General features: G+C 44.6%; 1 protein-coding gene across 10 annotated transcripts in view; it reads right to left on the reverse strand.

Annotated features, from left to right (window-relative positions):
• Positions 1 to 1,341: 1,341 nt before the first annotated feature.
• Ints10 (integrator complex subunit 10) overlaps positions 1,342 to 12,994 on the reverse strand; it is a 30,049-nt gene continuing 18,396 nt past the window's right edge. For 2 of the 10 annotated variants that reach the window (XM_013117187.3, XM_021230189.2), the window contains exons 12-19: positions 12,808 to 12,960; positions 12,210 to 12,318; positions 9,428 to 9,507; positions 7,927 to 8,089; positions 6,756 to 6,849; positions 4,750 to 4,827; positions 3,813 to 3,890; positions 1,342 to 1,732 (exon numbers count right to left, since the gene is read on the reverse strand). In XM_013117187.3, coding sequence (XP_012972641.1) covers positions 1,576 to 1,732; positions 3,813 to 3,890; positions 4,750 to 4,827; positions 6,756 to 6,849; positions 7,927 to 8,089; positions 9,428 to 9,507; positions 12,210 to 12,318; positions 12,808 to 12,960 — 912 coding nt within the window. In that variant the 3' untranslated portion in view covers positions 1,342 to 1,575. Of the gene's footprint in view, positions 1,733 to 3,812; positions 3,891 to 4,749; positions 4,850 to 6,755; positions 6,850 to 7,926; positions 8,090 to 9,427; positions 9,508 to 12,209; positions 12,319 to 12,807; positions 12,961 to 12,994 lie in introns of all 10 variants that reach the window. The other 8 variants (XM_005075196.4, XM_013117188.3, XM_021230191.2 and 5 more) reach the window with 5 other exon arrangements.

Below are 12,994 nucleotides of genomic sequence, written 5' to 3' on the forward strand. Positions count from 1 at the left end.
AGGAGATAGAAACCTCTACTTGGTCTATGGACAATCACTTTCTATGAAACACTAAATTAACATGGAGTTAGGATCAGTTTGAACACAATGAATGGCTTTTGGGAAACATTATTGAAACCATGACAGTTGATTGAACAAGAAAATCCTTTACACCTATAGTCTATATCTTAGTAGACTATGTTAAGACACAAAGGACACACAGAATGACCTTGGGAGGAAAGAATACCTGTGCTTTTTAGAAAATACCTGCAAAACAACCTAGTCTGTGACAGTATACAGCACCCAGGTAATGTAATTCTGGTTACTGTGTGTGTGTGTGTGTGTCCGTGTCCGTCTGTCTACCTGTCTTTGCACATGTGCATGGTCACATACACAAATCTAGGGCAGGGTAGGGGTACAGGTGGCTGCCAAGCAGTGTTTGTAACTTGAGTTTTCTTGGCCTCGCAGGTCCCGTTGCCCTACTCTACCCCCAAAGAAGCACACAGATGTTATATTAATTATAAAGCTGTAGGTTGTTGGCTAAGGTTTCTTATTGGCTAGCTCTGTCTTAATTTTTAACCCATAACTACATGGTTTTATCTTACCAAAGAAAAGAGTGCAGACCTATTAATCCTCTCGCATCTTACATGGTGACTGACTCAGTGTCTCCGCAGAGAAGAGAGTGGTTTCCTATTTGTCCTTGCTTACGTTCTGATTCTGCTCAGCTATGTCACTTCCTGCCTGTCTGTACAGACCTCCAGACCTCTATGGTTAGCTAGTGGTAGTTTCTGCCCAGCTATGTCACCTCCTGGGATCACATGACGACTCCTCTCTGCCTACACTTCCCAGAATCCTCCTTGTCTCCTAGTCCTACCTATCATCCCGCCTGGCCAATCAGTGTTTACTCATCAACCAATAAGACAAACATACACACAGAAGAACGTTCCCCATCAAGTGGTGTCTGGCTCCAAAGGGCCAGGAGAGCCTCAGGCCACACTGACTTCCTGAGGCTTCTGCAGAGCTCTGTCCTTTGCTGTTTCCCCAGTTTCCTGTCCTAGCTTTCCGGAGACTCTGGAGAATTACACCTTTAGTAGATTCTCAGCAGGGACAGCAGGGACAGGATAGGCTCAAGATCAATGTCTGATAAAATGCAAGGTCAATTTTATCTTGATATGTAATACTTACCACAGTGTATCAATGAAAACACACCCGAGGTCCCAGAAGACATATTCCATCACGCAAGTATATAATAAAATTCATCCCTCCATTCAGTTGTATTGGATTTTTGCTCCCTTGCTGTATGCTTAGAAAAATAGAAGACAAATGTATCCTACTTGAACTAAAAAAAAAGTTTTTTTAAACTTCAAATTTTAGGATTTTTATTTACAAAATGGATCGACTCTTGTTTTATACAAATTAAAAAACCTTAACTGTTAAAAATAGAAGCAACTTCCCACACTCTTGGGATCAACTTTCAAGCAACCAAGGTAGTTAGAGCTTGGGTATTTTCCTTTTTCATCAGTCCTGGTAGGTAGCACTTGTCACAGCTGCGTCTTCCCTAGTCACGAAGCTGAGCTAAGGGCAGCCAAAGGTCCATCAGGTCAGGGTCTGAAGTAGCAAGATCTTCTCATTGACGCAGAAGCGATGCAGTACCACCATAAGGTTCTCTCCACAGCGGGAGACCTGGCGCTCCATGGCCAGGCGGAAGTCCTCCTTCACACCTTTGGTGATGCCTCGAGTGACTGTGTGGTGCCTGAGGTCAGCAACAGGGAAACAGAAGGAGACCACGGTTAGAAGCTGCAGCCTAGCCTAGGTTACCTGGGTAGGAACCAACCTGCCTCACAGCTAGGTGTAGTCACACATTTAAACCAGATTTAAAAAGAAAAGCTGCAAGGAACCACTCCTGCCCAATCTTCTCCGTCTCAATACTAGGCAGACATCTTTCCTGCCCTAGACTGGGTCATTTTACACAGCCAATGGTCAGTGAAATGTTACCTGCTTCACCCCTGAACTCCTGAAGCTCACACAATTCAGTTCCTTGGGGTGCTCACCATGCTGGAGACCAGGCCACAGACCCCAGAGAGGCAATGGTAAGAAGAGAGACCCAGCATGTCCTAGCCACCAAGCTCTCTGCCAGGGCCTTGGTCCAGAAAAGCTCAGGCTTCAACACAGCTGCTGGAGTCCTGAGTCAGGCCTATCCCCAAGGAGCCAAAACAGGACAGATCCTTGAGTGCTATGTCTATCCAGACTACTGTAGAAAAAGCAGGGGGACCTGGGACCTAAGACAGAACTGTGTCACAGGTTGCAAAGGTACAATCACTGCCTGAGGTTCTGTGAAGAGTAGAGTTGTCTAGGTGCCTGCTCGTCTGTGGGTGGGTTAGTGGGAGCAAAAGCCAAGAGGCATCTAACTGTGCCCCAAGAGCCGTGCGTTAGGATGGGACAGGACAGACAGAATCCCATAAAGTGAGGAAGGACAACAAAATGAACAGAGGAAAAGAAAAGCTCAGCAAAACTCAGTGGACTCAACCACAAACAGGGGTTCTGGCTGCTACTTTGTTATGTAACAGCTGCAGACAAACAAAATGCACCTCTGTTCCCCTCGCCCACGCCCTAACTCTCCTCCAAGTCACAATGTTTCCATGCAGTGAGAAAACATAGGCGGTGGCTATCACCCTAAATGCTTCTGCTTCTAAAACACATGCTTGTGTAGAAAGCGGTCAGGAGTCACAACACTGCAGTGCAGCGGTACATGAGTCCCGTTCCCACTACGGAAAACAACACTGCAACAGCCCACAGCCACTTAAAAGGGCTTCATAGGAAGACAGCAGGGACATAGGGAAACACGGTTCTGCACCGTCACTTAGCTCAGTCAAGTGTCAGTGAGGCTGAGGGTCTGGGTCCTGCTGCCTTGGGATACTTCTTTTCTGGGTCCCTGGGCTGCAACCCAAAACTGGACCAAGTACAAGTGACATGAAACTGCAGGCCACAGCTCAGAGAACAAATTCTCCCCTAATACTACTAAAGACACAACTAAATGGTACACGCTGCTTGTCAGAGGATTGTTTCTATACATCAACAGATGCACAACTCAATTACACATGTCCAGAGCCTCTGTGCAAGTCTGGAGGATGTCAATTACAGTCATGCCCCACCCACAATGAGGGACTGCATTGGTCCCCTACAGCCTGGGTACACAGCAGCTAGGATGATGTCCATGCAATAGCACAGTGCATGACAGGTGTATCCTTGGTGTTAAGTGGCACATGACTGTAGATAGCTTACGGTTTAAGAACGGGAGAATCTAGCTAATTAAATGGTATCATTTTCACTTATTAAATGTTGTCAATTCAGAAAGCTAAGGTCTAAAACAAAGCAGCCTGCTTTAAGGCAGAGGAAGCTGTGTGAGTATCTATTTAGAGCAAAAAGTGCTGTCGTTAAGATGGAAATCCTCAAGCAAAGTTTACTTGTGGTACTTGTGTGTCAAGGTATTTAAATATTCATGACCCAAACCCTGAATTTTAGCAACACAGAATCGCAGCTTAGCACTTCCTCTAATACTCACTTAATCTAATACAGTTTTAGCAAACTTGGTTTTCCCCCCAGATCCATAATGATTTTTAAATTCAACACAAACACACTGGCAACTCATGGAAAAAAATTAAAAAATGTTACAATATTTACAACCAGATGGTTTGCCAAGGAATGCAGAACAAATTAAAAACAAAGAAATAAAGCATGAAAAAGAGCACCGAGGGACAAAGAGCTGAAAACCATGGGCGGGAAAACATGTTGACAGACAGCACACTATGAGCAGGTGTTTTTCCACTTGGTACCTGTCAGCAGTCTGTATGCTGGGCTGAAGCACAGGTAAGAATTCCTGCTGCAGGAACCCCATGGGAGGGCTAGAAGGCCTTTAAAAAACAGCAGACAGCAGCATTCAAACACCCACACCAGCTCACCCTGCACTGCAGAAACAACACTCCGGAGAAGATACACAAGACTGGAAGGCGGACTGTACAGAAACTTAAACCTCCACAAGCCCCTGGCCGTGCTGGGTCTTTAGGGGGACTGGGGGAAGCTGAGGGCCCCACCGCACCCGCTACTGGTGCCAGTCTAGAGGCATCTTGGCTCCTGGTCCCAGAGCTCTTCCCACTTGTGACTGGGAGTAAAAGGGCATCAGTGAGGAAGAGAGACGAGATGGTGGGGAGGGAGGGTAACATCTGAGAAGACATGATTCAAAATCCAGCCTCCTCACTCACTCTCCTAGTGTCCATGCCGGTCCCAGAAATACACCTGGAGACGCTGGCTACCACCTTAGCAGGACTGAAGCCCCACATTGAGAGGTCCTTCAGAGGGGGAGGAAGGCGTTGGCTACCACCTTAGCAGGACTGAAGCCCCACATTGAGAGGTCCTTCAAAGGGACTCAGAAGGAAGGGCAATGTTTTCAATAAAGAAAGGGTGTTTAATATTTGGAGGAAAAACAGGGCTGGAGCCACGGTTTTGCAGAATTCTGTAATGAAGATTTAGCACATTAGCCGGTCATCACCCAGAGGTTTTTTTTTTTTCCATTTTGATCCAGTCTAATGCAGCCATAGTACTGGGGGTATCAGCATAGAAACATTTCTCTAATTTAACACATGTCAGAATAACATATCTATATAACAAACGAAGAACTTATGCCTCCTTTTGGCCTGGCACCAGGTGCCCAGTGTTTGTACTGTACCTGCTTGCATCCGAGATGCTACAACTATGACGGACTCACAACCTTACCCCAAGGGGAGGAGAGGTACACTGCTCACAACATCTCTGCCACTCATCTGGAGGGACCACCCAAAAGGTCTGCAATGGCTTCAGAGAATTTGTTTGGAACCCAAAGGGAAAAGGAATATAGATAGTTTTATTCAAGAGTCTAATCACACCTCAGTCAGTCAAAGCTGTCTTACGCAGTTTGATTCTCTTGGCACCATTTAGATATAGGTTATCTGAAATACAGATTTCAAATCCATGTTGAGAACCTCACAGAGAACATTCCTACAAGGTCAGGCCACTAGTTAACAATCCCTAGTCCTTTTTGCAAGCCAGAATCAAGCGTGGGTTTTTAGGAGGCTTGACTTCTGCAGAAAATTCTAGGAAGTTACAGTTACGTTGATGAAGGTGGGAGGGTCCTGGGAAGGACGGATGCCTCCTTGGACAAGCAACCTCTTCCAGTGCCATTATCCGGGCAACTAATAGGTCCTCACTTTAAATCCCACATCTTAGGGACTAAGTGCAGGCTAATATTGCTGAAGTCAAGAAAATACAGCAGGGCAGGGAGGCCCAGTGATAGTGAAACCCGAGGCTCACTGCTGAGGACTGCAGATCCATTGCTTCATACTGCCACAGACAGCTGAGCGTTCATTCTCTAAGTTATGTGCCAATCCTCTGCAGACTGACCCCTCGTAGGAAGAGTGGGACTCCACGACCATATATATAATGACAACTTGACTGGTCAGTTTTTGAAGAACTGAAAATCTTTCTTAAAATATGTTTATAAAATCAATTTTGGAATCTAGAAGTCCCTATAGAAAACAGTTTATCTGGGCTTTCCTATACAGAAGCAATCTAGTCTCACAATGATTAATGACACTTGCAACCATGCAGTTACTATTCCCCACGACTTTGTCAATGTAGTCAATGGAGAAGGGGAGAGGTCAGTGTCTAGGACAATCCTAATTAAGCACTCTACAAAGGGCCTTGTGTGCTCCTAAATATCATCCCTGTTCCTTACTTGAATTGTTGAAGACATGCAATGTCACTTATAAGATGGGTGGGGAATCTTCTGTTCTAAAGGACAGATTCCACTGGGCCCTACTCTTGCTAAGGCATCGTAAGGAAAGAATGCTCATGATGGGCCCAAGTCCTGAGCTACAGAAATCCAATAGAAGCACTTCTTACCTCGCTCCTCCAACACCCCTATGAGTCTACAAAGACAGAGCAAAGTAAGGACTATGACTCGGGGTAACTAAAAAACTTGCTTCTGCCAAAGCCGAGGGATGCATGAGAAGGTTTCTAGTCTCAGAAGTGTTTTCTTCCTGCTCTGGGCTCAGGCTCTTGCGGACCTGGCACTGACTTACAGACACACTGAGTATGCAGGAAGCAAGGAGGGATACAAGCTGCACACGGCGCTTACAGCAGAGGGGTCTATCAGCCACACTGCAATGAGGACTGAGGATAGAAGCAAGATTTATGAGCTATTTAAAAATCATGGATGGTCACTAACTTGGTATTTCATTTGACACAAACTGGATTTCTGAAGTATCCTATGGGCTAGGGGCACACCTGGGATCCAGCACTCCCATAATCATTTTTTGGGGGCAGGTGTTTTAGAGGCACTAGAACCAGCTAATTCACTTTGTGGTATGTAAGCCACTATGAAGCTTAGATAGGCTTAAGACACAGTTATAAATAAATCCTGTAGATTCACCCCCAATCCAGTACAATGTCTAACCAGAAATAAATACTACATTTTGGAAAGGAAAAGGCAAATAGAAAATTCTTTAGTAAAACATTTCAAAAGTATCAAATATATCCCAATTTAAGCAACTTTTTTCCCCAGAAATGTAGCTAAGAAATACAACTCTTTAAAAGACACCCAGAATCAAGTAGCCCCTCAAAAACAGAGACCAGGTTTGGATTCCTTTCCATTAAATTTTGACAGGTACAGAAATTTACAAGTGAGTCATGCAAGCCCATGAAGAGTGAGCCGAGCTTCGAAGAACAAAAGACCGTCTGCTTACTTGATGAGCATGCCTTGGTTTGGGAGTAATTCCAGGTGGATCTTCCCTCCTTCCGGGGTGCGTAAGTAAGCAAATTCCTCCAGCATGTCAATGTCTTCGGCCACGTTCAGGTCAACCAACAAGTGACACATGGCCCTGTTCTCCCAGGTGAGGAAACAGGTGCTCAGCCTGTGAAAAGCCTGCTTACTGCCCTCCAACTAACAACCACAGTCAGTTCTGATTCTTACATCAACCAAACTGCCCCAGGACAAGAACTCTTTGCACAGTTCTGCCAGGCGGGGCTGGTTGCGTGACTCAGTGCCATCAATCTCCAGACCCACAGACCGAGAAGCACTAGCACATGGTTTTCTTGGAAAGGTAATTAAACAGATTCTACATGGCCCTAGGAGAAATTTCTTAGTCTGGCTGACAGGATATGAGTCATAAAAAGAAAGATTATTTCTTCAGACCCAGAAGACAAGGTCTTTCAGATGCTCCAAGAAAGGAAGTGTCTGAGAAGTCAGAACACTTCATATGAAATGTTAGATGATACAGTCTTCTGGGAGAAAGTTATATAACTTTCATTAATTTTTTTAAAAAATCACCGCTCAGGCACTGGGACATATATAGTACACATATTCTGCAAACTGGAAGAATGTGTTATGGGAAGCAATGAATTGAAAGCCACCAAACTGGGTGTGTCCTCAACGCTAAGGCTGCCTTCCCCTTACAAACACGAGAAGCCAAGTGCTGCCCATCTGACAAAACAACTCTGCCTCAAGAGCATAACCTTTGGCAGCTGTGATGGCACAGGCTTCGTGCTAAGAACTGATCCCAGAGGCAGCCTCTGACCAAGGAGAGGCCACAGGGGACACTTTTTCCATAGACAAAGGCCAAGGAACTATTGCAGTCCACCTTAAACCAACTGCTCTGGGCTCGCCAAGAAACTGTAAGCATCTTGGCTGCCTTCTTGTAAGTCACTAGAAGAGCATGGTGGTCCTGGTTCTTGAATTGTATCACTGAAACATCCCTGGCTTTCACAGAACAATTGCCACGGCTCCAGTCCTAACCCTCACTGCTCCTCTTCCCACAAACACAGTAAAGCAGTGTCTGTATTGAGAACGGGTCACACTGTATGATGCTCCTGTGCTAACCATTCAGAAGTGAGGTCACTTAAACAGAGAAAGGATACTTGTCACATAGCTGAAGAAGTTCTCATACTGGAAGTTTCCTTGCTGACAAATCTTACTGATGGCTTTCAGGAAAAGGTTCTCTCCCCGTGGCCACTCCTGCTGGAGCAGTACAATCACATGGCCCAACGCCATGTCATCTCTGTTGTCTGTAAAAGCTCTCAGCTGTAAGACAAAATGGTATATATAAGAAATAAATGTAGGAAATATAGGGCATACCAAATATCACTTCCTAAAAGGGGCTCTATAAGTCAGTATATGCTATAAATCATGACTATACAGACAACAAAACTGGTTGTGAACACCCCACCCTTCTAAGGAGGGTGGATTCTAGGGAAGTCCCAGGTTTCCTGAGAGCTTGGCACATGAGGATGACTTTCAGACCAGCGCTGGATGTGAACAGGTGACCTGGGAGTTTTTGAGATTGAGAATCAGGGATAGAGAGAGTTGAGTTTCCTATACAGTGAAGAGAATAAATGGGACTTTTCGTTATAGTTTTCCTGTTCTATTTATTTGAGACAGGGTCTTATGAATCATAGGCTGGCCCTAACATTTGTTAGATACTCCTGACCTTCTGATATTCCTGCCTCTACTTCCCAAGTGCTGGGATTAGAGGTATGGATCACCAAACCCAATTTAAACTGGGTTGGGAATTGAACCCAGGGCTCATGGGTCCTAGGCAAGCACCCTACCAAGTAAGCCATCTCCTCAACCTTAGAATTGTTCCCTTATCTTTCAGGGAACAACTGTAAGTGGAAAGATGGGCAAGAAGACCTAACAGAAGGCCTTGGGAAGGTGGTGCCGGGAAGGAAGAAAGACAGCAAATAATGAGGTGTGAACTGCAGAAAAGCCAAAGGTCTGGTTTGAAATGGACAGCTGCATAAAACCACACTTCAGATGGCTTCTTGGATTCAAGCAGCTCCAGCACTTAGGTTAGTGGGGGACTATTGCATACAGCAGCAACCAGTACTGTTAACTTTTGCACACAAGCCTACTAAGACAGCAACAACCCCACCCCAAGGCTCTATTCCACTGCAGTCAAGGCTTGTGGTGTCTTCAAGAGTCTTGGAAGCTTCTCAGTGCTACTGGGCCTTTACTGGTACTGACCATCATGTCTAAAAGAATTATACATCTATGACCCCAATATTTATATTGGCTTCTTCTGTAGCTAATACATTCTAACAAACACAATGCCATTTATTTATTTTCTTTTTACTGTATACCAACCATAACAGGCAAGGGAATTTTTCTGTCTACTCTACTACTTACTACCCATACCCATCTCAAGGATGGGGCTCATTTGCTATTTACCTTTGCCTAGTGCTGTAGAACTAAAAAAACAAACAAACAAAAAACAAAAGAGCTCTTGTTAATTCCTAGCCCACAAAATTTTCCCACCTGCCTGGTACAAAACAGTTGTGAGCCAAGCTCTTAATTCGTGCCAGCTCCTCAGGACGTATTTCAAAGGGAAAGTGTTTCCTGCTAACCCCATTTTAAGCTCACCTTAAAGCAGGCTAGCATCAAGTGCAGGCAGTACGGCATAATAGCCTTACTGGTACAGGGCAGAAGCTTCAGATCCAAACCTAACAGAAGGCCAGACTGTTAGTGAATGTTACTATCAAAGAGAATAGCTTTGACAAGCGAATGTTTCACATACTCCCTCACTAAAATAGCAGTCACAGAACTCATGACACAGCAGACACTGATGTGATGGTGAGAGAGAGAGGGAGAGAGATCTTTGGTCTCTAGAGTCCATTTCTCAATTTTCTTTCCTACTTGCTAAATAATCATAAAAACTTTCAAATCTGTAGGGTATTAACATAGTGTGAATCTCACAAACTCAATATGCTTGTCACTGGGATTCTGTGTGCATATAAATATCTAGCCCGGATGTATACATGTGCACCACATGTGTGCAGTGCGTGCAGAGGTCAGAAGAGGGTCTTGGATCCCCTGGAGTTGGAGTTACAGATGATCATAAGCTGCCAGGTGGGTGTTGGGAACCTAACACAGTCGTCTGAAAGAGTGCCAGGTGCTCTTAATCACTGGCCATCATTCCAGTCTCTCACCTATTGGTTTATAAGATGCTAACATCTGGCTTTAATTTGTAAAGATTTTAATCGTCACAAAACCAGTAGAAACTTCTTATAGTGTCTTGAAGTCATCCTCTTCTCCTGCCCCAGGGTAGACACAATTCCGAGTGTGGTGACAGTCACTCCTATGCAGACTACATGCTACAACCTCATATGCAATCTGCAAGCTTTTGCCACAGGTGTTTGTAGTTACAGACAACACACAGACATGCTGGCATGCTTTTACTATGTCAAATGATGTCACTGTTCACACAGACATGCTGGCATGCGTTTACTATGTTGAATGATGTCACTGTTGTAACTTAAGAAAAGCAGTATGGGAGAGAAAGACACCATTTGACAGGGTTCAAGCAGAGGTGTTTTTTTTTTAGGGAAAGGGATCACAAAAAGGGGGGCTGCAGGGACAGGAGCAGCAGGAGAGAGAAAAGAGAGGCAGAGAGAGAAAAACAGAGAGAGGGAGAGAGAGAGAGAGGATGGGAGGTAGGCAGGGCCTTTTTAAAAGGCAACACAGTGGCTGCAGCTGAGAGCATATCCTGTCAGAACCCCAAGGACTTGCACAGGTGCCTGAATTCTAACAGTGGCAACGTGTGCATCTTCTGCAAACTGACTTTTGTCCTCCACCCTCTGTGTTTCAGGTTTGTCAACAATGTATGTAGTGCTAGACAAGGAACTTCCAGGACTTCATGGTTTTTTTTATTGCACACACACACACACACACACACACACACACACACACACACACACACACACACACACACAGAGAGTACATAAGCATATATATACATATATATATATATGGGAGTCATCCAGTTATATACACTACAGCTGGTTCAAGGGATTTCTGATTTTTCACTTTCAACACAATATTTTATCAAACAAGTTTACACATGATTTCATGAGTACTTATAGGAAAAACTTTAAGCAATGACTTTCAAACTAAGATCTCAATCTTTTTCATTATGGCCCGTGCTCTTTATATCTTAAATCTTTCTCAGAAACAAGAAGTAGCAAGAAATAAATGCCCTTTTTATACATATGGATTCTCCTTAACACATTATATATCTAAAATGACATTCATTTATTTTCAGTATTTATCCTAACCTGAAGTACAAAGTATTCTATTCCATCACAAAATAACATTAGTGGTAAAGGCCCGGTGTGGAAGGCAGTGGCTGGGAGACGAGGTGCGGCTGGGAAGTGGGTGCTCTTCCTGGCCAGGCTGGCTTCACTATCATTTACAAACACAGGAATAACATTAGTGGTAAAGGCCCGGTGTGGAAAGGCAGTGGCTGGGAGATGAGGTGCAGCTGGGAAGTGGGTGCTCTTCCTGGCCAGGCTGGCTTCACTATCATTTACAAACACAGGAATAACATTAGTGGTAAAGGCCCGGTGTGGAAGGCAGTGGCTGGGAGATGAGGTGCAGCTGGGAAGTGGGTGCTCTTCCTGGCCAGGCTGGCTTCACTATCATTTACAAACACAGGAATGGTGTGCCCTTTTGCCTACACTCAGGACCAGTGCTGGACAATTGTGCTTTTAACTTCTTTCTGAAATTTCTTTTCGATTTCATTTTGTGACATTGTTATAAGTTGTGCTCATCATGAACCTTCCCACTGCATCTAACGTTTTAAATTTCTTGGCATGAATGTTGCGTCCTTTGGACGAAACCAGGATCTGTTGTGGCAATGCCTTTTCATTCCTGACATTGCTAATTTGTGACCACCGTCTTCCGGATGAAGCTCGTTAGTATTTTATCAATCTTATGCAGATATTCACAGAAATAACCTTTGATTTCACTAATTTTACCTATTGCATTGATTCTGTTCTAATTGTTACTATTTACCTCTTCTACGGTCTTCATATTTAATTTGCATATCTATTTCTAAATCTTAGGTAGAAATCTAGATTATTACCTATGCATTAGCTTTTTCTAGCAATGTAGAATTAGATAAAGCTCAAAATGGCCCCAGAGGAATATGGTGACAGAGGAACACACTGATTAGTTTCGTTTCCATAGTGTTAGGCAAAACAGGGAAGGCGCTCCTCAGAGGCAACGACCTCACCAAGTGGAACTCAGGGCTTGGAAAGATGCTAGTGAACACAGCACACACACTGGTATGACCGCACGAGGAACAGCGGCACATCGCAGCCATGGTCCTAAAGCTACTGTGACAAAGAACAAGACTTGAGTGTACCTTTTCTAAACTTGGGCTTCACTTTGGAGGGCTCCTCCTGTGATTTTCCTCCATCTTGTATGGGTAGCACCATGTAGCACATCAGGTCCAGGACTTTCTCACACGTCATCTACAGGGGAGAAGACCATAGGTATTAACTGACGTACAGCGCTGAACGGCAGCCATCTACAGAACAGAAGCAGACGGCGAGTGTGCATGGAGGTCTGTATTCCTGTGACCCTCGATGAGTACTCAAGAGTGAACACAGTCAGATTAAGTCCATGAGACAGCGGGAACAAAAACCTGTCCTTCACTGTTAGGAATTACCATGAATTTATATATAGAGTGCCTATGTCTAAACAACACAGCAAGTTCAAAGACAGTCTGGGATACAGGAGACCCTGTCTCAAAAAGAGACGAATAAGCAAATAGCACTGAAGCCCAATTTCAGGGAAGTTACCCTGTAGAAACATGAAGTAAACAGGAGCAGTGTGCTTTTCAGCAGCAAACTAAGTAGCACGTCTGAATGGGAAGGTCAATCAAGGAAGCGTGCATTGACCGAGCCTGGAAAACCACTACAGGGAAGACACCAGGTGCCACGGAGCCTCTCAGTACTCACTCTGTACTCCCCTAGTGCGAAGTGACAGGTGGCCAGCTGGATGAGCGCCCTCTGGTGTTCTAAAGTGCCCTGTCCTGAGATCTGTGGCTGAGAAAGGGATCCTTGGAGAGCAGCTAAGTGGTGCAGGCTGGCTATCGCCTTCTTATATTGACCCTGGGAAAGACACAAAGGCAAAGAGAAAAAAACC

The sequence above is a fragment of the Mesocricetus auratus genome, unplaced genomic scaffold (assembly GCF_017639785.1).
Source record: "Mesocricetus auratus isolate SY011 unplaced genomic scaffold, BCM_Maur_2.0 Super-Scaffold_6731, whole genome shotgun sequence".
In the NCBI taxonomy this organism is placed as follows: Eukaryota; Metazoa; Chordata; class Mammalia; order Rodentia; family Cricetidae; genus Mesocricetus; species Mesocricetus auratus.